Source organism: Dermochelys coriacea, chromosome 3 (genome assembly GCF_009764565.3).
Source record: "Dermochelys coriacea isolate rDerCor1 chromosome 3, rDerCor1.pri.v4, whole genome shotgun sequence".
NCBI classification, from domain to species: domain Eukaryota; kingdom Metazoa; phylum Chordata; order Testudines; family Dermochelyidae; genus Dermochelys; species Dermochelys coriacea.
Genome location: NC_050070.1, coordinates 147,276,640 through 147,302,561, shown reverse-complemented (window position 1 = coordinate 147,302,561; position 25,922 = coordinate 147,276,640). Strand labels below are relative to the sequence as shown.

The following is a 25,922-nucleotide window of genomic DNA, read 5'->3' as shown; positions in this document are numbered from 1 at the left end:
GAGCAATGAAGAAATTGAAGATTTGTGGCAAAAGTGATCTCTAATTTTCATTGCATCTGGTCCCTCTCCTTGCTGGTTTTCTTTTCTAAACTTCAGTTCTCCTGGAGCAGCTCTATACTTCAAATTGAATGTGATGCATAGGCTAGAATTTCCATATGTCATCCAGGCTCCTTGAAGTTTTTTGGTGTGAGCTCCACAGGGAAATTAGTTAGGGTATAGATGGTGTCCAAATTTAATTGTTCTGTTTTCATGCCTGTTAACTCAAAGATGAGTATCATGTGACCTGAAGGCTAATTCCACCAGTATTATGATACCATTTCTATCATAGCCACAACACATAATCACCTCTGAAATGTGAGGACTTCTCAGTTTTTATTTTTACCTAACATTGCTCTCAGTTGAAAGGCTAGGTCAGATGCTCCCTATGAGAGAGTACTTTAACACTCCCTTTTTAAATACCCAGCGCTCCTCTGGGTATGTACAGCTATAATTTCAAAGCAGTGTGGAAGCAGTGTATAGAAGAAAAAACCTAGGTTTCCAATACCTGAAGTTCTCCGAATATGTTGCCTTGACAAACCCACATTTCCATTCTTCCCTTCCCTGCATCTTTGGAGCATCTGTATATTCTGTATAAAACCGAGGAAGTGGCTTGCACCTCTTTATTACTTTGGCATTAAAAAGAGCTAAAAGGGGCATAAATCGTAGCACATTCTTCTTGCCTGTGATTAATTGCTTTTAGTAGTCCTGAAACATATGGACTCCCAAGGGTGTGGGTCTGTGAAAGCAATGTATTCCAAGAACTCCATTTACTGGAAAGTGCCTTGGATATCTTTTGGAATATGTGTGTCTTCCACGTACATAGAATCATAGAATCATAGAATATCAGGGTTGGAAGGGACCCCAGAAGGTCATCTAGTCCAACCCCCTGCTCAAAGCAGGACCAAGTCCCAGTTAAATCATCCCAGCTAGGGCTTTGTCAAGCCTGACCTTAAAAACCTCTAAGGAAGGAGATTCTACCACCTCCCTAGGTAACGCATTCCAGTGTTTCACCACCCTCTTAGTGAAAAAGTTTTTCCTAATATCCAATCTAAACCTCCCCCATTGCAACTTGAGACCATTACTCCTCGTTCTGTCATCTGCTACCATTGAGAACAGTCTAGAGCCATCCTCTTTGAAACCCCCTTTCAGGTAGTTGAAAGCAGCTATCAAATCCCCCCTCATTCTTCTCTTCTGCAGACTAAACAATCCCAGCTCCCTCAGCCTCTCCTCATAAGTCATGTGCTCTAGACCCCTAATCATTTTCGTTGCCCTTCGTTGTACTCTTTCCAATTTATCCACATCCTTCCTGTAGTGTGGGGCCCAAAACTGGACACAGTACTCCAGATGAGGCCTCACCAGTGTCGAATAGAGGGGAACGATCACGTCCCTCGATCTGCTCGCTATGCCCCTACTTATACAACCCAAAATGCCATTGGCCTTCTTGGCAACAAGGGCACACTGCTGACTCATATCCAGCTTCTCGTCCACTGTCACCCCTAGGTCCTTTTCCGCAGAACTGCTGCCGAGCCATTCGGTCCCTAGTCTGTAGCGGTGCATTGGATTCTTCCATCCTAAGTGCAGGACCCTGCATTTATCCTTATTGAACCTCATTAGATTTCTTTTGGCCCAATCCTCCAATTTGTCTAGGTCCTTCTGTATCCTATCCCTCCCCTCCAGCGTATCTACCACTCCTCCCAGTTTGGTATCATCCGCAAATTTGCTGAGAGTGCAATCCACACCATCCTCCAGATCATTTATGAAGATATTATGAATGTCATATTACATGAATGTCTATTGCTCTTTTGTCCTTAGTTACTAATTGAGATAATTTAATATGTAATATTTTACAGGGAAAACGAACAGGTATTTTTACATGAAAACCCACAGAAGTGTGTGTGTGTGTGTGTATGTGTGTGTATGTATATATATTGTGTATGTGTGTGTATGTATATATAATGATTTTTTGCATGTTTTTCTTTTTCTTGCAGTGGAAGCTTTAACATTCCCTCCTACATCAGGGAAGTCATTCATTATGGGAGCAGATGAAGCCCTTGAAAGTGAGCTGGGTCTTGGAGAATTGGCGGGCCTTACAGTTGCCAATGAGGCAGATTCACTGACTTATGATGTAAGTGGTAGTTTAAAATAAGCCATTTGAGTTTCTGCCATATATATATGTGTGAAGATTTCAGTGAAGTCAGTAGTTTTACATGGGTACAGACTACAGGAGGAACTCCCCATGTGCAACATATAGAATAAAGAAAAGTATTTGCAAAATATCCATCATATTCAAAATGAAGGATAATTCTCTTTATTAAAAGAAAAAAGGTTAACAGTGACCTTTTAAGGGTCTTCTGCTGTCTTAAAACAGCTGTTCTTCATGTATAGTAATTGCTCCTCAGATCCTCACCCTTGGGGTATGTCTACACTGCAGTAAAACTCCTGTGGCTGGCCTGTGGCATATTACTGCCTTCCGGTGAAAGAGTATTCATTTTTGTTAATTCATTTACAATGTGATTTCTTAAGAGCCTTCTATAATTCTGTCTTGTGATCCAGAAATCAGCTCTTTCATGGTTCTCATTGACCTCACCTGACTGGAGGCTTAGGCTGTAAATAGTCTGATCAGATACTATTTTTGGAAGAACTGTCTTCCAGTCCTTAAATCAAATTAGTCTTCTTAAGCCACCCTCCGAGGTTGATTGCCAAGCATAGAAACCCATTTTGGTAATTTAAAGAGGGAGGAAAGTAGGTTACTTATCAGTGACTGAAGTTCTCAGAGTATGCTGCCATTGTAGACCCATTTTTCTGCCTTTCTGGCTTCTTCAGAGATGCTGAGATGTCCAGAAGGATGAAAAGGAACTGAGGTAGTTTTACTTAGTAGGTGGAGCTCAAATTGCAACTCAGGTGTTCTGAGTTCTATTTCTGGATCTGTTACTAGCCTGCTGACTTACCTTAGACACGTCACTTCATCCTCTCTGTGCCTCAGTTTAGCCATATGTAAAATGAGTATAATGATATTTATCTCCTATGTAAAGTGTTTCTGAGAGCTGCAGATGAAAACTGCTGTCTAAGAGCAATTCTGAAGCACTTAAAGGAGAGCAAGGTGGATCTGGATGACCTTGTAAACTGGAGTAATAGTAATAGGATGAAATTTAATAGTGAGAAGTGTAAGGTTATGCATTTAGGGATTAATAACAAGAATTTTAGTTATAAGTTGGGGACGCATCAATTAGAAGTAACGGAAGAGGAGAAGGACCTTGGAGTATTGGTTGATCATAGGATGACTATGAGCTGCCAATGTGATATGGCTGTGAAAAAAGCTAATGCGGTTTTGGGATGCATCAGGAGAGGCATTTCCAGTAGGGATACGGAGGTTTTAGTACCATTATACAAGGCACTGGTGAGACCTCACCTAGAATACTGTGTGCAGTTCTGGTCTCCCATGTTTAAAAAGGATGAATTCAAACTGGAGCAGGTACAGAGAAGGGCTACTAGGATGATCCGAGGAATGGAAAACTTGTCTTATGAAAGGAGACTTAAGGAGCTTGGCTTGTTTAGCCTAACTAAAAGAAGGTTGAGGGGAGATATGATTGCTCTCTATAAATATATCAGAGGGATAAATACAGGAGAGGGAGAGGAATTATTTCAGCTCAGTACCAATGTGGACACAAGAACAAATGGGTATAAACTGGCCACCAGGAAGTTTAGACTTGAAATCAGACGAAGGTTTCTAACCATCAGAGGAGTGAAGTTTTGGAATAGCCTTCCAAGGGAAGCAGTGGGGGCAAAAGATCTATCTGGTTTTAAGATTCTACTTGATAAGTTTATGGAGGAAATGGTATGATGGGATAATGTGATTTTGGTAAGTAATTGATCTTTAAATATTCAGGGTAAATAGGCCAAATCCCCTGAGATGGGATATTAGATGGATGGGATCTGAGTTACCCAGGAAAGAATTTTCTGTAGTATCTGGCTGGTGAATCTTGCCCATATGCTCAGGGTTTAGCTGATCGCCATATTTGGGGTTGGGAAGGAATTTTCCTCCAGGGCAGATTGGAAACGCCCTGGAGGTTTTCCGCCTTTCTCTGTAGCATGGGGCATGGGTGACTTGAGGGAGGCTTCTCTGCTCCTTAAAGTCTTTAAACCGTGATTTAAGGACTTCAGTAGCTCAGACATAGGTGAGGTTTTTTTGTAGGAGTGGGTGGGTGAGATTCTGTGGCCTGCACTGTACAGGAGGTCGGACTAGATGATCAGAATGGTCCCTTCTGACCTTAGTATCTATGATCAGGATCAGTCAGCATGGATTCACCAAGGGCAAGTCATGCCTCACTAATCTAATTGCCTTCTATGATGAGATAACTGGCTCTGTGGATGAGAGGAAAGCAGTGGACCTGTTGTTCCTTGATTTTAGCAAAGCTTTTGACATGGTCTCCCACAGTATTCTTGCCAGCAAGTTAAAGTAGTATGGGCTGGATGAATGGACTGTAAGGTGGATAGAAAGTTTGCTAGATTGTCGGGCTCAACGGGTAGTGATCAATGGCTCCATGTCTAGTTGGCAGCTGGTATCAAGTGGAGTGCCCCAAGGTTTGGTCTTCAGGTCAGTTTTGTTCAATATCTTCATAAATGATCTGGAGGATGGTGTGGATTGCACTCTCAGCAAGTTTGCAGAGACACTAAACTGGGAGGAGAGGTAGATACGCTGGAGGGTAGGGATAGGATACAGAGGGATCTAGATAAATTAGAGGATTGGGCCAAAAGAAATCTGATGAGGTTCAACAAGGACAAGTGCAGAGTCCTACACTTAGGACAGAAGAATCCCTTCCACTGCTACAGACTAGGGACCGAATGGCTAGGCAGCAGTTTTGCAGAAAAGGATCTGGGGTTACAGTGGATGAGAAGCTGGATATGAGTCAACAGTGTGCCCTTGTTGCCAAGAAGGCCAATGGCATTTTGGGCTGTATAAGTAAGGGCATTGCCAGCAGATCGTGGGACGTGATCATTCCCCTCTATTGGACATTGGTGAGGCCTCATCTAGAGTACTGTGTCCAGTTTTGGGCCCCACACTATAAGAAGAATGTGGAAAAATTGGAAAGGTCCAGCGGAGGGCAACAAAATGATTAGGGCACTGGAACACATGACTTAGGAGAGGCTGAGGGAACTGGGATTGTTTAGTCTGCAGAAGAGAAGAATGAGGGGGGATTTGATAGCTGCTTTCAACTACCTGAAAGAGGGTTCCAAAGAGGATGGATCTAGACTTTTCTCAGTGGTAGCAGATGACAGAACAAGGAGTAATGGTCTAAAGTTGCAGTGGGGGAGGTTTAGGTTGATATTAGGAAAAACTTTTTCACTAGGAGGGTGGTAAAACACTGAAATGCGTTACCTAGGGAGGTGGTGGAATCTCCTTCCTTAGAAGTTTTTAAGGTCAGGCTTGACAAATCCCTGGCTGGGATGATTTAGTTGGGGATTGGTCCTGCTTTGAGCAGGGGGTTGGACTAGATGATCTCATGAGGTCCCTTCCAACCCTGATATTCTATGATTCTATGATATTACTATTATCTGTGTTGGCACCAAGCGGTGCATGCCAAGTAACAAGTGGTCCCCTCCTAAGACTGTTTTCTGTTTCTGCTGTTAATTATTTAGTACACCTACAGGCCACTAATTTCAAACACATAGGTCCTCAGCATTGTTTAGTGGGGGCTTCAGAGTAAGATTGGGGAAAGTTCTCAGCATTGTGTTCTTTGAACAACACTCAAATTCCGGAGAGTCAAAGTGCTATAAAATCCAGTTCCTCCTGTAAGGAAAATTATATAGATCCATTTTCTCTGATAGAAAGAAGCAGGGTTTTTTCAGATACCTCAACCAATTTGAGACAAAAATACATTTCAGAGCACTCTATTTAGTTCCTCCTCCATAGGAATAGGAGATCACTTATGTGATCTAGAGGTTGTTGTAAAATCTACCCATATATAGATACGTTTCTTAAAGTACCTTTTTCCTTAATTAAGATGTCTTTTAGTTTGGCACCTCAACTGCTAGAAGAGGACCTCATCCTTCATGATTGAACTAACCTCGTTATTCCTAGCCTGATTCTTGCTTGCATATTTATACCTGTCTCTGGAAATTTCCACTATATGCATCCGACGAATTGGGTATTCACCCACGAAAGCTTATGCTCCAATACGTCTGTTAGTCTATAAGGTGCCACAGGACTCTTTGCCGTTTTTACAGATCCAGACTAACATGGCTACCCCTCTGATACTTTGTAAATATAGTCTTACTCAACTGTTCTGCTTCCTTTTTTTAATTCCAAGTCATCACTGCTTATTTTACTGATTAAAAATAAGTTTTTGTACTGATCCTGTTAGCACAACAAAACCGATACATCTCTAAGAAAATAACTTGGATTATTTCCTGGCTTGTACATTAACAGAATTGCTAGCCACATTTCCATTTCAGATTTTTTACCTTAAGGTTTACACCCCAGTTGTATCCTAACTATTGCTATAATGCTCCCTGGTTGAGTCAAGGCCACTGTTGTTAATATGTGAACCAGAAAGAACACAGCTGAACTTCCAAATCCTAGGCTGAGTTGGCAGCACTGGTTGTTAAGAAGATTATTTTTTGTGACTTGTAAACTGAGAAACTTTGAGTCACTAGCGATAATAAATGTGACCTCACAGAACATTTCATGTTTGCAGAGAGACATGTCCATATAGGAGGACTTTCACCCTGTGTTTTTATGGGATGCCTCTATTTATCATTTTTTAAAAGTAATCCAATTTGTTATTTATGATCTTATTTTTAATTCTGGTCATAAACTACTGCTACCTTTTTAAAATATAAAAGTGAGGAAGAAAAGTAAGGTACAAATAATCTTACTTTTGTATATTCTACCTATATATGTATATATGAGTTTTCTCATGCTTGGGAAATAGAGTGCTGGTTAGTTTAAAGACATGGAGATATGAACATGAAGTAACGATTTGAAGTAATCCATAAATGCTAGATTAAAATTCTGATTTCTCCTTCTGTTGTGAGTCCCCCAAACGAAGTATAAGTTTTGGGTATTTTTTCCAAATAGATAGCAAACAATAAGGATGCACTGAGGAAGACCTGGAACCCCAAGTTCACATTAAGAAGTCATTTTGATGGAATAAGAGGTCTGGCTTTCCATCCAGTTGAACCAGTCTTAATAACTGCATCTGAGGACCATACGTTAAAAATGTGGAATTTACAAAAAACAGCGCCAGCAAAAAAGTAAGGCTATTCTTATTTAAGTGTTTATGTGAAAACATTTTAACTAATTATTTAGAGAAGAAGTAGCAACAAAAAAAGGTCATTTGGGGCTTGATCCAACTCCAGGTGGAGTCAATGGGAGTCCTCCCTTTTCACTTCATTGCGAGGAGGCATGAGGCTGTTGTAAGATAGACTTTAACAGAATGCCAGGCTGAAGCCATGTAACTTCATTAATCTCTCTTCCCTTCATTATGAAAATACCATATGATTTTTCTTACTGTACTTCCGGATAGATACTGTTATATTATTTTACTAGGAAAACTTATTTAAAGGTGGTGACCTATTTAATTATATATCCATTACGTGTATGTGTGTGTGTATGCCTATATGTATGTGTATATACTGATAAAAATATGGACAGACATGAGATCAGATTCTGTGGCCCACTCTGTACCTTGTGCGCTGCTGGATCTGGATGAATCTCCTCTGCTGGAGATTTCCTGAATAGCCAGTAACTATGTCACCACTCCTAGAGTCACCAGAGTGATTGATGGGAAGAGACTTGGCCAAAGCATTGTGTACTCCTGTAGTCCCCAGCGTGCAGTTCCTTAGGGACAATTCCCAGCTGGCAGAGTCTAGAGCATGTTCTTAGCTGCTGTAAATTCATTTGGGGCTTTGGCATAACTGGCCTTAGTGAGTTATCATTCCCTCCCTGTCTCTTGTGGCTGAGCACAGTACAGAATGTAGCCCACAGAATATACATAATCTATTCAAAGTTTACTCCCTCTTTTTGATTTGGTTGTTGTAGGATTGCTCATGATTAGTCTGCTTCCATTTTTTTTCCTGCTGCTTTACAAAAACATCATTCCAGTATTGCTTTTTGGAAGAAAACAAAGTATTACAGAGATGTAAGATGGTTGGGGAAAACTTTCGTATGAGTTTACAGCAGTTGACAAGTTAGCTGTTTCATCATTCTGTTTTCAAAAAATATTTCGGGAAACACTTGTATACTGTAACATAAACTCTGAAACTGCTCTCCTGTCTTTTGTTTAGGAGTGCCTCTCTCGATGTAGAACCTATATATACATTCAGAGCACATAGGTAAGTACATCCTTATGGGCATATAGAAACACTATTGTACTCTGAGAAATAGTTTTTATATGTTTAAAGTCATTTTCAAGTATTCATTTCTACCATGTATGAAAGATCAGCTAGTCTTTTTATTAATTTAGTGTCCATATTATCCATTTTAAATATTTGTATGTGTGTTTGGATCTATTATGAATGTCTTTACTAGAGTTGGAGCTTGTTAAAGCTACCATTTTAAAAATACAAATCTAAAGATAAATATTGCAAATATAGGGAAGTTGTTTGCTTGTTACTGCAGTACAGAATTTTTTTTCCTATTAAATGTGTGTACAGTATGAAGCTGTTTGCAGTGAGTTAAAGTATGAAAATCCCTTTCATAAGCCATCCTAGATCTTCAGATGTACAATTTCCCAGGCAAAATAGTTAAACTTAATTATATTTTAAAACTGGTAGGGACAGGCACATCATTAGTGCTGCTTTTGTACTTCGTGCAATTGATTTAATCATTAATTTGGTCTAACTTTAATGATATGACGGGAAGTTGAGGTGGGGGAGCCTTTTTAGCCAAAGTCAAAAGCACTGTATCATATACCACCTGAAATGTGCAGTGTTTTTGTGGCCGTGTATCCACCTAGCGAGTCTCAGTTAAGAGTTCACAAGGCCAAATGTTTTGTTTGAACACAGATTTAAGTTATTTTTCTTCATATAATCAGTGAGAAGAGTTGAAACTGATGATTTGGTTTCTGTGGTTTTTTTTCCAGTGGCCCAGTGCTCTGTGTGGTAATGAGCAGTAATGGTGAGCAGTGTTACAGTGGAGGAACTGATGGCTTCATACAGGCCTGGAATACGACAAACCCAAATATTGACCCCTATGATTCTTATGGTACGTTTCTGTCACACTTGGTACGTTTTTGTCACAGACGCTTAGCGAGTGAAAATAAGGTATCCAGTGAAAACCTGAACTTTTGCTGGATTTTGCAGCACTGTGAACTGTTTTGCGTAGTGGTATTCAGAATTTGAAAGAAAAAGGTAACTATTGGCTTTAGTATCTAAGGGCTTGACTACATGTTGAGTTAGTATATGCAAGCCGCAGTGTGAATCTACAGCACACCAGTTTGCTGTGCACTTACTTGCCGTTTAGACAAATCATAAGTAAACTGCTGCTTTAGTTCTTGGATTGACTCATTGTTACGAGCTGGCAAAACCTTCCAGTTTAACAAAGAACAAAGGCTATATCAAGAGCTTCTTAACATGATGTTTCATGTATGGTTTGCATGAAAGTTGGCTTTTGAAAAATAAGCTGACGTGCTATTAATGGCATTTTAATCTTAATTTACGTTTAACTTCTTGAATGCTAACTTCTCCCTCGTGGCATAATTGCAACTTCATTTTTTTTCTGTTGGTTCTGTTGATATTATACATGAACACTTTCAGATTGGAAAAGGCTAGGAATATATGGAATTATCCTTTCATTTCTCATCCTCTGCGCACATTCTGAAGATATCAGAATGTTTCTCCCTTTCTAAGTGCTTCTTATTTTTACAGCACCATTGAGGTGAACAGCTTTGTAGAAATATGTAGGAAGACAAGAGTTGTGTTGAGGACCTTTAAGTGTAAATTAGAGAATTTAATAGATAACAGTGGTGGTCATGGAAAACGGGGAGAAAAGAAAAACTTTGGAAAGGAAATATTATCATACCTATTTTTCGTTTGTGTTAGTTTTTGGTAAGTTTTGGGTTTTTAGGATTGTGTTATAAATTAAAGATGGTGTAATAGTGAAAAGAAACAAATTTGAAGAGGATCAAGATTGCTTCGCCTACACATAGAGTCTGTTCTAAGAATTGGTGGCAACATGGTGAAAGGTATAGAGCTGCAATTGAGAAAAGGAAACAGCTGGGGAACACTAAAGAGAAGAATGCACATAGGGAGTAAGAAGGCACAGAAGGATAGCTTAAAATATAGGCAGGGTCTGAGCTGTGTGTATAGGGCCTTATGTTGAGGCTGAGGAGTTTGGCCTTGATTTAGAAAGAGATGTTAACCCACTAAAGAGACTCAAGGAGCAGAGAGACAGGGAGAGCACCAGAAAAGGAAGGTGCTTTATGCTCTACGGTATTTTGAATATACTTAATGGGTAGGAAAGAAGCACAGGCCAGAAAGGAGGAGGTGGCAGTCTTCAGTACAAGATAGTAAGAGTTTTAGTGGTGCAATATATAGGAAGTGGATTTTTAGAGATGTTGTAAAAGCCAATTTTATTGTTTAAAAATACAAATTATGTAACTGAATTCCAGATACCCTAGTGAAGTTTGAGTACCGTTAACTGAATAAGCTAAATTTCTTCAGTGATAGGCGTAGCCAGATCCTCTATTTTTAATATTTGATTCTATACACAGCCAAAGGAATAACTTTTAATTGGATGCTTGGTTTCTTTTTTTATTTAAATTTTGTTTCAAAACATTTATCACCTATCACTTTTTTCACAGATCCATCTGTTCTAAGAGGTGCATTTGTAGGCCACACCGATGCAGTATGGGGCTTGGTTTATAGTGGAGCACACCAGCGTTTACTATCCTGCTCAGCAGATGGCACCATACGTTTATGGAAAGCTTCAGAAATTGCTCCAGCTCTTAATATATTTAATGATAATCAAGGTACAGAATAATTTCCTACTTAAATGCTTATTGCATCGCTGTTTAAACTCTTAATTTCTGTTGTTGTCCCACACATTCCTCCATTCTGCTCTTGAGGACTCCACCTTAGTTTTAATAGTAATTTTTAAACAACTGCAACTTTTTTGTAAGTATTTTTACCCTTAAGTTACTTGTGTCCTCTAACTTTGTCCTATAGATATTTTTCTCTGGGAATTAGTCTTAGAGCTCCATGCAAGAAAAGATTTCCTTCCTATGAACAGACTTCAAAGTAGAAATGGATCTCCTATCCCAGCCCAAGCTCTAAATAAAGCATCTTAATAAAAAATATTCTCTGAGATAGTATATCCACCAAATAAGATTAAGTTGGTGACCATACTAAATGATATGGGCTTAGATTCTGGGACCTTATGCTCTCTAGATAATAAAACCTGTTATAAACCAATGAACCACTGTAGAGTATCATTTCAAATAATGACTTGTATTCATTATATTATCAAGTGCACAATGGCAGTCAGTGTTTCAATTGATAAGTAATGTTTGAAAATTATATAGTTTTAGACAGCATTAATAACTTTTTCCTTATAACATTATGAAACTATATCATTTTTATATCAAAATTTTACCTGGTTTCTTGCTTTTACCAACTAATTCATTTCTGAAAAATTTACTACTTTTCTGTAGAAATGGGAATCCCTTCTTCTGTGGACCTTGTGAGCAGTGACCCAAGCCACATGGTAGCATCATTTAACAGTGGGCACACTTGCATTTTTAACATGGAGACACGGCAACGAATTCTTACCTTGGAGTCCAACATAGATACCAGTATGTATCTAAAATGCAAACGTTTCCTCCTTGAGAGAGGTTGATATTTTTATTGTTGAAAGCTTGTATTATTTTATTCAAATTGAGAGTATGTTCACAAAAAATAGGCAAGTTGTGTGACAGGAGAAATTATAGAGTGAAATGCAGTTGCTGGATTTTAAGTAGTGATGGATAATTTTACAGCTAATCCTCTAGGCCTCATGCAGGGCTCCAGCAGCACAGTGAACCACATATCTCTGATAAAAGATCGGAAGAAATGCATATTTTGAACATGCATTGTGAGACTCGTCATTCTACTGGGATATTTTTAAGCAGTTGCAGTAATAGTAAAAATTAAAGCAGAGGAAACAGGTTGGGGGGACCCATAGCGAAACCCCTCCTCTATCCCCATGCATGGATATTATATGTAAGCCTATCAGTGTAGGTAAGTATGTCCGAGTGACAGTGAGTGTGCATTTGTGTCACTTTTAAAGTGCTTTGGAATGATTTAAGATAAAAGGCACTATATAAAAGTAAGTTATTACTTGAGAGAGCTTCCATTACAGACACGTGGTAGATTTACTGCCTATGAAGAATTTTTAACCCAAAACTTGTTACTAATTTTATTCTTTCAAAGAAACGTGTGCTGGAGTTTGCAGTCTTTAGAGATTCACTATATATTTTTTTCATAGCCACTAACTCTTCCTGCCAGATAAACAGAGTTGTCAGCCATCCAACTCTTCCTATTAGTATCACTGCCCATGAAGACAGGCACATCAAATTCTATGACAACAATACAGGTAAGTGTTCTTTCACCAGATACTGTCCATAGTAGTTATGTAAAACAAAACGAACACACTCGCATAGTAATTTTTTGGCAGTCTCATGAGAGAGGTCAAGGATTGAATGACCTTTGACACTGATCTATCCACCCAGACCTCCTCTTAGGAAGCCCATCCAGTTGACACATTGTGAGGCAATGTTGTGAAACTTGCACTGTTGCAGTCTGTAGTTTCTGGTTTTAAGTGTCTCATGTGGTAGTGATTTCCCCATTTTCTCTGTAGGGCTATTGCACAGACCTAGTGGAAACTCATTCTTGGGAAACTTCCCCAAAACTTTCATTTGCTGATTTTTTAATCTTTTTTTTTTTCCCCCTAATTCTACCCGCTTGGATCCTCATAAGCGGTTAAAAGTAGCCTAGGCATCTCTGTAGGATTGCTGAGCATTGGGCTTGGCCTGGCCTGTTTGGGGAAGCGGCAGTTTCCTTTTGAAGTTCCACTAGTGACATTGCTCCAGACTCAATGGGAGTGCTCCTCCAGCAGTGTTGCTTCAAGGAAAATGGCCTCTTCTCCAGGATCGACTGGGCAGTTTTTAATTCAGTTTAAAAGTCTGGACTGGGAACTGGATTAATGTTCCCAGGTCAGTTTTAAGGGATCCAGTGACCTGCACAGAGGTGCTGTGGGATTCAATGACAATAGTAAACCAATCCTTTCCCAGCAATCTGTGGCCCTCTTTCTATTGCCAATTCACTTTCTTTCTTAAAAGTTGTATTGCACACAATTCAGTATTCCCAGTGTTGTTTTTACAGTAAAACACAAGAGTTATAGTGTCGTCTGAGCTCATGGCAAGGGATAGTAGAAGCTGGGGGAAAAGATGAAAATAAATAAACCTATTTATTAAAAATTGAACAAGTAGACAAAAAAGCCTTAACCTTTTTCCTGTTTTCTTCCCCCTTTGCATGTTAATTTCCATCCACAATAGAAGAATATATTCCATAGATAAAGCCACAAGTGTGTTGTATGTTTTTAAATGAAGGAGCTGCTATAATATCAATAAGTCATGCAAGGCTCAACAGTAGTAAAGGACTGATTCCATTTTGGAATGGTTGAAGGCACTCAACTGTATTTACCCAAAATGTGGATGGTTGCATACCAGTGCACACATTGTTGTGGCTTATTGCTGAATAACTGACCTCTAAGTCAGTTAGGAAGCAGAGATTTATATATTCACTCTGGCTGCAGCATCAGCTCAGGGAAAACTATTGATTGTTACAGTCCACAAGGCGTATGTTGTATATGCAGTACAATAGATTAACCCAATTGTTGACTTCAGAAGTGTTGACCACTTAAGCAAATGAACAATATAAAATGACTTGATACATAACCATACTCACCGAGTCATGAGAGAGTATTTTTCTTTAATATAATACAAAATGTGACAGGTTCCAATCAGTGAGAACAAACAATGGACAGAATTAAAATCTTCATTCTCTTTCAGATTTAGTGGGGTCATACAAAGTAAATTGCCATATTATGTTGAATTACAAAAATGAACTGTAGAAAAATAACATAGATAATCTTTCTTTCAAAGGAAAACTGATCCACGCAATGGTAGCCCACTTAGATGCAGTCACAAGTTTAGCTGTTGATCCTAATGGCTTGTATTTGATGTCTGGCAGTAAGTACATCAAATGTTAACCTCTTTCTTTATCATAATAACTTCAATGTTTGTTACAATTAAGAAAACATATTTCCATCTTTCTCTGTGTAGGTCATGACTGTTCAATTCGCTTATGGAACCTTGAAAGCAAAACCTGTATTCAAGAATTTACTGCTCATCGCAAAAAATTTGATGAGTCTATTCATGATGTGGCATTTCACCCATCCAAATGTTATATTGCCAGTGCAGGAGCAGATGCTCTGGCTAAGGTCTTCGTATGACACAGTGCTTCCCTTTCAACTCTAGCTCTTGTACATTAAACCAGATGCACTAAAGAGAGGAAGACATGAGCAACAATCTTCATTTCCTACCCTGAAATTAAGAGAATGTTTGTAATGGTTTAGTTTTTGCAGGGTGCTCTTTTCTAAATTAAGGTTTCTTCAGGTTTCTGTGAACTCAGCTGGTGCTGAGAGCTTGGATGCTCTGTTTCAAATGTCGGCAAAAGAAACGCTTTTATTTCTGAGGGTGTGAATATTCGTCCAGGCAGGCCTTGGGCGAAACTAGGTCTCTGTATTCTCTGCTAATAAAGTGGGACACTAGAGGGATGGTCAAGTAAATAGGTGGCCTGAGTGCTGCAGGGAGAGGGGAGGGGAACTTCCAAGTGTTTCTCATCAAAGAATCGTATAAACTGCATACTTAAATTAAGTAACCTAAAAAGGTGACCATTCACATGCCCATTGGGCTACCATATGAATTTCACTTGTTCATCCCTTTGGTATTAATGACTAGATGGTGTTTAGAGGAAAGTAGCTGATAGTTAATCTCAGCCCACTTGGCTGCTAGCATAAAATAAATTTGAAAAATTATTAATGCAGTAATGTTTTGTTCAATTTATTATGTTATACAGGAAATATTTAGTTTGCAGAAAATGTATACATTTTACTAATTTTGTGAAAGAATGTGATAGCAGGTGGCTAGAAGCTAAGGCCATAGTCTAATTACAATTAAGGAGACAGGCTGAAACAGTCTGTATATACTGTAATAAGGGATTTAATTTATTCAAATGTATAATACTGTTTATTGTTGGAGGTCAGGCACAAGAAATTGTAATAAAAGTTCCCACAGCAACCTCTAGCACAGTTTAGCCAACACATCTTCATTTCTTCCCGTTCCTACAAAAAAGGGTGCCACTGTGGATGAAAATCATGATTTCATTTTAAGAATAAACATGGATTGATAGTGCTCTGTGTGAGTCTTGCTATCAGATTAATGCAGTGGGTGCCTTTACAAAGTTCCACCAGTTTTAAAGATTCTACTAGTTCTAGAGAGATTCCATAACTTTCAAACCGTTGGAACTTTTGAAATGTTCCCCCTGTATGGGGCATGCTGTGCCATTGATCTTTAAAGTGCGGTTATGTGAAAAGTGACCGTTTAAAAACGGCACCTTTTTACTCAGCAGATCTGATCCCTCACTATATTCAGTTTACTATTCAGTATATTTGTTTACTTTCATGACAGAAATAAGATTGCTGGTTTTTAGTCCTGTTGTCCCTGAAGGGCCATCACAGGTGAGAAAGAGTAAGATGGAGTGTATTCTACTGGGAACCATCAGACTTTGTTACCTTTCCGTAAATCCATTTAAGTCGGTGGTGTCCTCAGTTCCACTTGTGGAATGTAATTAATTCTGCAGATTCTTTATTACTGGTGATGATGTGAGAAGGAAAGAACCCAGCCTGACTCTCAAATCTCAGGTTGAGTTTGGCTAGAAGTTAATAAAGAAATCTTTTCTTGTAAACTGACACTTTGGAAATAGGAGTCATTGAAACACAGTAAACATAGGACACAATGCTATTTTTAGAGTGACTGTTCAGAGCAGAACCACACTTAGGCAGAACTCCCCATTGATTACAATAGGGAGTTCAATGTCACTCTATTGCTTTATGATAAAAAGTTGCCCTGAACTGTTTGAGCCTGCAATGTATTATATTTAATGCTAAATATCCTGGAATTCCTTTTACTGCTCAGCATATTCAGATATTTCAGTTTGTCATACTGATGTACAATATATTTCCATTAAATAACATTAGAATTTTATCACTAAACAGATTACTATAAGAACTCAAATTATTTAGTTTTATATGATAAAAAGGGGAAATCTGGCTGCAAAACTGAGCATTCAACTTTGTGAAAAGTCATTTGTGTACTTGACTTGTTCTTTCAGTATCATTATTTTATTTCTTTTTGGAAAGGAAATTACAAAGATTTATTTGAAAAATTCTAAAAGTTATGTATATTATAGATGAGTATATATATATTGTAAACATTTATTAAATCTGTCTTGTAAGGGAAGACTTCATGGGTGCATTTTAATGTTTTAGTATTAAGAGTTCTTCTCAGTTTCTGTATACAAAGGATGTTGATAGGTATGAAATGAATGTTGTCCTGTTTGCTTACAAAATATAATACATAGTTACAGGTGTTTAGATTGCTGTACATAAAACTAATAGGCCAGCATGCTTGTTTTTAAAGACTGTCGTTCTAACTGATTAAAAGTTGAATGTAAGAAAAAGCGGCTAGTCAAATGTGAATTGAAAGATGTTCCATTCTTACTGTTGAGCTCTTGCTCAAACTGAAAAGTGAATCTTTTAAAGCTGGCAATAGCTAGAAGATGAGGTGCCTTTAAAAAAACAAATGTAGCCTTACAAAGAGGTTGTGGAGTATATATTTTTGTGCTGGTCTTCATAATTGATGTTAATGTCTTTTTTTTTTTTACTGTATCTGCTCATGTACTTGCGGGATTGCAGGATACTGTGCATGAGCCTGTCAGCTCTTCTGAACATCATCATAGACGTTAAGGATGGAAAAGACTGCTTAGGCAGTTTAGTTCATCAGTCTGACAAAGTGGGATTGTTACCCTATTGTGCATTTTCATAGTGTTTTGACCAGTGAGGTTTTATATATGTCCCAAATGATTAGGCTTTCAATTCTTCCCTTGGAAGACTACTCCAATGCTTAGATATCTCACTATCAGAAAGTTTTACCTGGTATTCAGTCTAAATTATTTATTTTCTTAATTTCATCGCATTATTCCAAATTACAATCCCTTGTACTGAATAGTTCCTCTCCATGCTTGGTATTTACACCCTGAAGGTATCTGTAGACGCTTATCATATCCCTTCCTTAATTGTCTCTTAGGCAAGCTATACATGTTAGCTCTTTTCATTTTTTTCCTTACAAGTCAACTCTCTACAACCCCTGATCATTTCAGCCCTTTCAATTTGTTAGTTTATTTCTTCATAACTTGCTGTCCAAAACTGTGAACATACCATTCCAGATGCAGTGCTATCAGTACTAGTGTAGAGGGTCTGTTAATCTCTGTGTTCTGTGATGTGATGCTTCCGCTCACCCAGCCCAAAATTGTATTGGCCTTTTTGCTGCTGTGTCAGATCGCAAACTCAAATCTTAATTGTATCTGCCATCTTCTTTAGACAATTTTCAGCATTATTGCTTCCCAGGTTGTTGTTTGTTGTTCTTCAGTTATGTGCAACTCCTCCCGATTCAGTATAGTCTGTAAATTTCGTTAATGTGTATTGGCCACTAATGAAAATATTCATAGGATTGGACCCAGCTCTGATCCTTGCAGTATTTCCACTAAAATTTCCATATCCATGAGGCATTACATTTTGCCATTATGCTATTTCCACATCAAGTTCACATGGCAATTTTGTAGTGTTATTTCATAGAAATTTCAGTGTAGGTTAACCTGTTAATTTTTGTTTTTAGTAAAGTTCAGTTGAAAGGAGAAACTGCAACCCCTTTATCTGGTGAAAATGATCTAATAGCCTTAAACATCCTCCTTTTCACTTCCAATTTACAAAGATAAACCATATGCTGTTTTTGTATGGTTATGATTCAGCTAACTAAAATACTTTCTTGTACAAAAGGATTAGACTCATTTGGGACACACCTTGGATTAAGTATTATGGGAAATATTTCCTTCACTTTTATAGTGTCTTAGTCACTGCATTTTTATTTTTTATTTTTTTTTGGTACCTTAAAGACAAACCTCGATGTCATGCCAAATAAAATCCTAATCAGAGTGTTCAAATGTCTTTTTCATTTATATTGTTTATAAAAGTCACCTAGGACTTACCATGATTTTCATATCACATTTAAGTTTAATTCATTTAATAAAAAAACATTTTCTTTAGAAAGTTTTAGAGTAGCAGCCATGTTAGTCTGTATCCGCAAAAAGAACAGGAGTACTTGTGGCACCTTAGAGACTAACAAATTTATTAGAAATAAACTTCATTTCCTATAGCTGTTTTTTAGGGTGCAATGTGTGATTTAAAGTAATGTTACAGCTTAAGTATTCCCAAGCGTAATATGGTTGAATTACTAAGTGTGTAATTGTTCAGTATTCAGATTTGTAATTAAACCATAACCATGGATGTAGAAGCTGCAAATTCCACATAAATAAAAACTTGTCCTTTTCAATAAATAAAATCTAAAGTAATTAAACACATAGTACTTTCAATACATCAGTGTGAACTCATCCCAAATGTTTCTCATTCTCAACTACTTTAGCCATTTGATTTAGGGAGGTCCACAAACTATGCATTAATGTAAAATACATGCATCATTTTTTGACAGGAGCACTGGATTCCAAGCACATTACTAGAATCCATCCTAAAGGAAACCAGAAATTCATTAGCAAGCATAAACGTCATATCTTGCATCTTTTTCAAGCACTTCTAAAGACTTTTCTGTAATGAATGTCAACTTGTATGAAGTCTGCCCATCACTGGTTGCAGGATATCTTAAGACCCAATTCTAAATTTTGCCCTTTTGTGCCAAAGTAGAAAGTATAGTTTGGTCAAATAGTAAAATATACCACTAGAGAAGGGGTAGCAAGAGATTTGTGGTATCTTATGACAAAATCTTTGAAAATAAAATGTTTTGTTTAAATTATTTTTCATATATAAGGTCCGATCTAACTTTGACACACTCCTCAGAGACTTCAGTGTGACCACACATGAGCTTCAAATTAAGCACATATGTAAGAATTTGCAGTATCAGGCCATAAAGATGTTAATAGGTGACTTGTTCTTATGTACTGTGATAGGATTAGAACTTAATCACAAAGGAGGGAGTGCAGGACCAGTTTTCAGCCTTATTTCTGAATGCCCATGATTTTGCGGATTTAGATCACAACCTCGATGTTATATAAATAATTAGGGTATTTTTGCATTTAATTCATTATAAACAATCCATTCCATACAAATAAATGCAATGTCAATGCCATTCTAAGCTTAGCTTTGGAAACTTTGCTTTATTTCCAGTGTGATACACAAGTGTCTTAGCCATTTTACTATGTTACTAAATGATGCTACAGCTTTTTATTTTTATTTTGACATGCAAATAAGGTATGAATGGGAAAGTGATTCAGTGAAAGATATGAGTCAGTTTATGAACATGTATATATTTCAGATAGGTGAAATGGAACTCTTCTTTAAATTGGGAAAGTACAAAATGGAAATAACTGTGGAAACTAACTACAATACAACATTTAAAAATACATTCTGAAATTTGAGACTGCTAAATGGAAAATTATTTGGCCACAACTACTAAAAAGGGAAAAATCAGGCCATGACATTAAGATAGATGAACATATAATATTGTTAGGAAAATTTATAATTTGTAACATAGTTAATTCATTCATTAACATAGTTAATTCAACATGAACCTTGGATCTTTCCTGATGGTGAGCTTCAGAGCTACAGTCAAATTAACTACTTCTCTCTCGAGTGGCATAGAGTAACTCTGTAGTAAGGTTTTAGTTTTGTTTTTGTTTTATTTTTTTAAATCTATTGCTCTTCCCTGAGTCACTGTTTGGATAGTTCCCCTGTCCCATAAGGAGTTGAGAATTTACCATTTACTCTGACTTTTGTGTATTTTTTTGGTGGAGGCTACACTGAAAAGTGACATAATTTGACTTCTGTGCTATAAATGGATTTAGGTTTATAGAACAACACTGGTAACTATAAATTGCACATAATCTGCTAATCAAACCCCTTGCAATGTCAGGTACTACTCAGCATGACTACGGGTAACAATAGTAAGGTAGTAGACAACATTTTTCCCATCAGCCTGCCTGTGGGGTACATCTACAAACTAGAAAAATGGTAGTTGGAGGGCAACTGAATTTTGAAGGGTAGCCTGATGTGAAATGGAAGAAAATGGGGAAAGCTTAGGGATGGTGAAAAATTAAGGCCTGAGCCCGATCAAACCCCTATGTTTAAGTGATCCTTACTCAGGCAAGTACTCCTGTTCAGTCAATGGGTCTGCTCCTGTTAGTGAAAATCTTGCAAAATGACGACTTTTCCTTGTTTACTAACAACTGTTTGCTGAGTAGCCCCCTTTTTCATGGTCTTGTTTGTTCTTACCATTTGAATCTCTTCCATAAACTATACATTCATGGAGCCTTAAAATCCTGTCTGTTTTTGACTTCCTGCTTTGGAGGGTGTTGCATTGATTAACAGCAACTTCCTGTTTAGACACTTTTCCTGAAGGACAGGTGGGATTTCAGGTCTATAGGACTACAGCATCTGAGTTTTCATTATTTAGAATAAAAAAGCTTTTTGAACCTACTTATTTTTCATTTTAGTTTCTGATTCTAGTGAATTTTCTTATTTTTTTTATCCTACCTGCTGACTTAATTTTGTTGCTTGAAGTCTGTTTGAAACCTGAGAAGTACTGTACAATGTAAGACCTTACTTTAAGATTCTGTTCTCAGTATAAATCCCTTTGAATGAACGGTGCAACGAGGGTTCTAATCTGGTGTTTGCAGTGGTGTTGTAGTTGTGTTTGGTCCCAGGATAGACAAAGGGGCGAGGTAATATCTTTTACTGGACCAACATCTGTTGGTGAAAGAGACTTTTTTTCTTTTCTACTTTTTCTTCAGATCCTGATGAAGTGCTTGGGGTAGCTTGAAAGCTTCTTTCTTTCACCCACAGAAGTTGGTCCAGTAAGATATTACCTCACCCACCTGGTTTTAATCTCGCTCATTTTCAGTAAAGATACTTTGTCATCATGGACAAACCAATCCATACTGTAGCTAGATTAAAAAATATGCTTTAATGCAGATCTCTACTTGAGCTAGTGTGATATTTTTTAAACCAATTTGACCCTGTCTACATTGCCAAGACTTGTTATGACACAGTAAGACCATAACCATGTTTACCCCATGCTTAAGCATGTATTTTAAACTGTTCAAAGCCCTGTGCTGACAAGGCCTAAAAGTCCTGTTTGTTTGCATTCATTCATCTTGAATTGCAGGCTCCCAAAATTATGTGCTCAGAGTCTGAGAAATCCTTGGTCCTAGCACCAAAGTCTTAAGCTGAAAGGTTAAAAAAAGAATTACACAGCTGGATTTGAACTTTTCTAAAAGGGAAGGGATAATTTCTTGCCAAACCAAATAGATTCATTACTTTTGTGGCTTACTTACTAAAAGCAGCCAAAAATATTGTATAAGGGATAAATGATGGACTTCAGGCTGACACTTTTCCATTAAGAATTTATTTTTTTATTCTATCTTTCATTGAAATTGTGGTCTTTGCATGTAGTTTTGTTTTTTTCAAATGTAGAGCTCCCAAAATTATGTTTCATCTCAGTCAAGCGTTTACAACAAACGTAAAAAGATTTCAGGGGTATCACTTCAGCATTAGCAATCTGGAGCAATTTACTTTAGAAAATACAAAAAGAGTATGTTAACAAGTAACATTTTGTAGCTTTGGAGCCTGAGTGGATTGACAGGGAGTCTTGTACTACATGCAGTGGTTTCCTTAAATCATGCATCTCAGCAACTTGTAGAAGAATACAGGATGATAAAACTATTATTCAGTGTAATATTTTCTATTAATTATAGGTATAATAATTTCTTAACATGGATATTCATGTTCAGCACTGCTTGCAGTGTATTTTGCATGAATATCTTCAATTGGTTTCTTAAAGAAGCACTCAAGTTAAAACAGTCTTTCAAAGAAATTTCTTTGCCTCTGGAACTAATACTACTCATAGTTAAAACTGAAATAATTTTAAATATGTTTCACTATTAATGCAGTTTGTTTCTTGTTTTGATTCCTGTACTTCATTTTTTTTTCCTAAAACAAAAACTATATTTGGGACCAAAGCTATCTGGTAATGCCCCTTTTAAAATATAGATAGGGTTGCCAATTTTGGTTGAACATATTCCTGGAAGTTTCCTCACATGACATAATCTTTAATTCGAGATTAATCTTTAATTTCTGGAAACTCCAAGTCAATCCTGGAGGGTTGGCAACCCAGATTACAGGTGGTGACTACAAAATATTAGTGACTGTAGCTGTCATGTTCCTAAGTCTGTACTTTGTGTAGCTCCTATGAAAGTTGAAGTGAAAGGGTGCAAGTTACTAAGAGTAATGTGGGAAACACATCCTTGAAAACAACAAGGAGAAAGATTGAGCATGCATGTTACTTTGGGGGTCTTATTTTGTGCATTTGTGAGTGTCCTGAATGACTACTTTGGTGTAACAGTATCAGACTGCAGGTGCTTTGTGAAGTGGTGACTCAGATGGAAAATATCTATTTGTTGAATAATTCTGTCAGCTTGTCAATTTGTGTCTATGGTTTAGTATGAGATTATGTAAAAGTTATAACCATGCTAATTTGGTGGTATATGCTACTCTTTTGTACACAGTGAATTAATTATTTTAAAAGTGATGTATCCATTTTTTAAATTTGCAAAGTAACTAGTTCTCCCGATAATAAGAATCCATAAATTGCAAATGTTCTATAATTTCAAAAGGATTTTTCATTCATTGGGGAAAATCTAACTGCTTGTGTTAATCCCTACAATTTTGAGATGCTTTTACCGTCAAACAGACCAGAAGTTTTTTGTATTAGAATGAAAGCATTGTATTATCAGTTAAAAGTTTAATATTATATCAGAACTTCGGAATTCATTTTCAGAATCCTAGACATGCATACAAAACTGCAAAATTTGAAAAGTCACAGGGCAGTCATTTAAAACCTATTTGAGTATTTTGGGACATCTCAATAGGAGCTCTCTAATTTTTCTGTTTTTATGAACTGCAATGAAACTATTGGTTGTGGAACGTATTGGGTCAATTGTGTTTAAAGTTACGTTTGCTTGTCTGATAAGCCAAGTATGTCATTAAAATTATATAGATCTGCTTATATTGATGTGCAATTTAAAATGAGATAACATTGAGGTAATCATGTAGGTATTTATATTGATATGGCAGTAATGAAGTGGGATATCTGTATACTGTACCCACATTCTGGCCTGAGCAAAATCACATGGACTTCCAGAAATAAGCAATGGTTTTTAAGAGCAGCTTTATTTAATGTTGCAGCAGCAAGTAAATGTTATTTGTACCATATACTTGTACATGTAAATTGGGTGCTAATAAATACTATTTTTCAACATTTTGTAGTTTCCATATTTTTGCCTCATGAGAAATATATAAGCATATAGAGTGTGGGGACACCCAAAAGAGCCCTACAGATGTATATTAGCACATTCCATTGTGGGCCATGTTAGTATCATCTGATTTTTCCTTTTAAATTTGACCTTTATAAAAGCAGTTCTTCTATTCCTGGGCCAAATATTACCTCCCTTTCCATTCTTTGTACTTGGTCTAAATTTCCATGTGCTGTTGTTTATGACTATGCCGTCTTGACATCAGTGGCACCTTACAATTTATGCAGTCTTAATGCACACAGCACTTAGTGTCTTCACTGGGAGTTAGAGACACATTATTCCAATAGAGTAAATGCCTTTGTGTTGGGGGTTGATTATCACAGAGTGATGCAGCGATCTTGGGAGTAACACAATGTGCTTTAACCTTACTTTCTCTAACATAAACAGAGAGTAGCATGTACATTTTAAAAAAGTGTACACACAATTCTCCCCCTGTGGAGAGGATGATAAAGAATGAACCACACAGGACAGAGGTCAGTCATGTTGCTTAATGCACTACTGGCAGATGCTCAGTGAAGAGGATGGTATAAAACTCTGTATCTAATTGAACAGAAAAACTTGTTAGCAAACGCATCCTGTTTCCTCTGAGTTCAGAGTAGGATAGAGAAGAGCCCGAGCCTCCTTTCAGTGGCTGGGAGAATTGTCATTTTTCCCAATCCTGTAGGAAAACAGGAATTGCTAGAATGGAACAAAGGTGTGTCTAGTCCAGTATCCTGTTTCCAGCAATGGCCAATATCTGATATTTCAGTGGAAAGTGTAAAATGCTCTTATGTACAATTTAGCAGTTCCCCTACCATATGGGGAAGTTTCTTCCAAAGCCAACTACAAACTGTCAGAGCGTTATGAACTGAAGCATAAGGGTTTATATCCCTTATTAATGGTTGTAGTAGGTGCAGTGTCTTATTGGCCATGAGAACAAAAAATGCCATTAATGTTAAGGTTGGTAGTAAGTATGGGTATACAACGGAAATTTTAAAAGTATGGAACAAAAATTATCTGTCTTTTTAATAATTGCGGGATTAAAAGTTAATCTAGAAAACGTTTAGTAGACCCCAGAAAGAAGGATGAACTGCTGTAGAAGCAGGAAGAGCATACCCACCTACCCTGCCCTTCAGTATGACTAAGAGCTAGTTGTAAACAATGTGGCTGAGACATTGCTAAATCTGTAATGTCCCCCAAGGCTTGGTTCTGTCACTTGTTCTGTTTAACAAGTAGGTATAGCTACATGGGGAGAATGAGACTTTATGGGCTATGAATAATGCCATCAGCCATGTAGATGATTCATCAAGCATAGACAGTTTTGTACCGCTGCTGTCCCACTGCCTGGTACATTTAAGAACCTGAATGAAAAATAGCTGGCTCAAGTTCTGTCCAGAAATGAGAGAACTGATGCCAATAGGCAGAGGGAAGTTGTTTAAGGAGCTAGCAGTTACCGTGATCTTGCTCTTGAGAGAGTGTCCATTTTACGATTTAAGGTGGTGCACGGGCTGGAAGTCCTCCCCCTTCCCCTCCCCTCTATTTTGGGTGCTCAGATAGCAGCAATAATGAGGAATGCTTTCTTTGCACTTAGGCTGGGCAGGAGACTCTGGATGTGGACCTGGCTATGGTGATCCATGCTTTAGAGACATGAAGAAAGAACTTGCTCATGGCCCCTATTGGGCTAGCTACTTCCAAAAGCTTCTCTAATCACTGGGAATGTATTACTTCAATATTTCATACAATGCAAGAGCTGCAATGAGCATGGAGAAGGGAAAACAGGTCTGCCCGTCTCTTACAGGAGCAGCAACCATGGGGATCTTTTCCCCTGGGCTTTCCAAATATGAAATCAGTGAATAGGGAATACGAAGGCCCCCATCTGAAAGCTTACTGCCAGCCTTGGTAGCTGAATCCCCACGCAACAGCAATACGGGGTCTCCTCCCCATTCCAGCCGGCCACCCAAGTGGTCACTGCAGGGCAGCAGGCCACTGGCCAAAGGAGTAGCGGGGAGTCCTGGCCCATCCAATATCTCCAGCTCCACTTCCTGGTCCATGTGGAAGGCAGTGGTGGATCCACCATCATTTCCCTCCCCACAAAGTCCAAGGGAGGCGGTAAGGAATCTGCACTTCTGGCCCAGCAGTGGCTTCTCCAC

General features: G+C 37.8%; 1 protein-coding gene across 2 annotated transcripts in view; it reads left to right on the top strand.

The window, feature by feature from the left end:
- STRN (striatin) overlaps positions 1–23,738 on the top strand; it is a 115,859-nt gene extending 92,121 nt beyond the window's left edge. For both annotated transcript variants that reach the window (XM_038397405.2, XM_038397404.2), the window contains 9 exons: positions 2,028–2,164; positions 7,118–7,293; positions 8,326–8,373; positions 9,123–9,244; positions 10,842–11,009; positions 11,691–11,831; positions 12,503–12,610; positions 14,181–14,267; positions 14,361–23,738. In XM_038397405.2, the coding sequence (XP_038253333.1) occupies positions 2,028–2,164; positions 7,118–7,293; positions 8,326–8,373; positions 9,123–9,244; positions 10,842–11,009; positions 11,691–11,831; positions 12,503–12,610; positions 14,181–14,267; positions 14,361–14,530 (1,157 nt within the window). In that variant the 3' untranslated portion in view covers positions 14,531–23,738. The remainder of the gene's footprint in view (positions 1–2,027; positions 2,165–7,117; positions 7,294–8,325; positions 8,374–9,122; positions 9,245–10,841; positions 11,010–11,690; positions 11,832–12,502; positions 12,611–14,180; positions 14,268–14,360) is intronic.
- Positions 23,739–25,922: the final 2,184 nt, after the last annotated feature.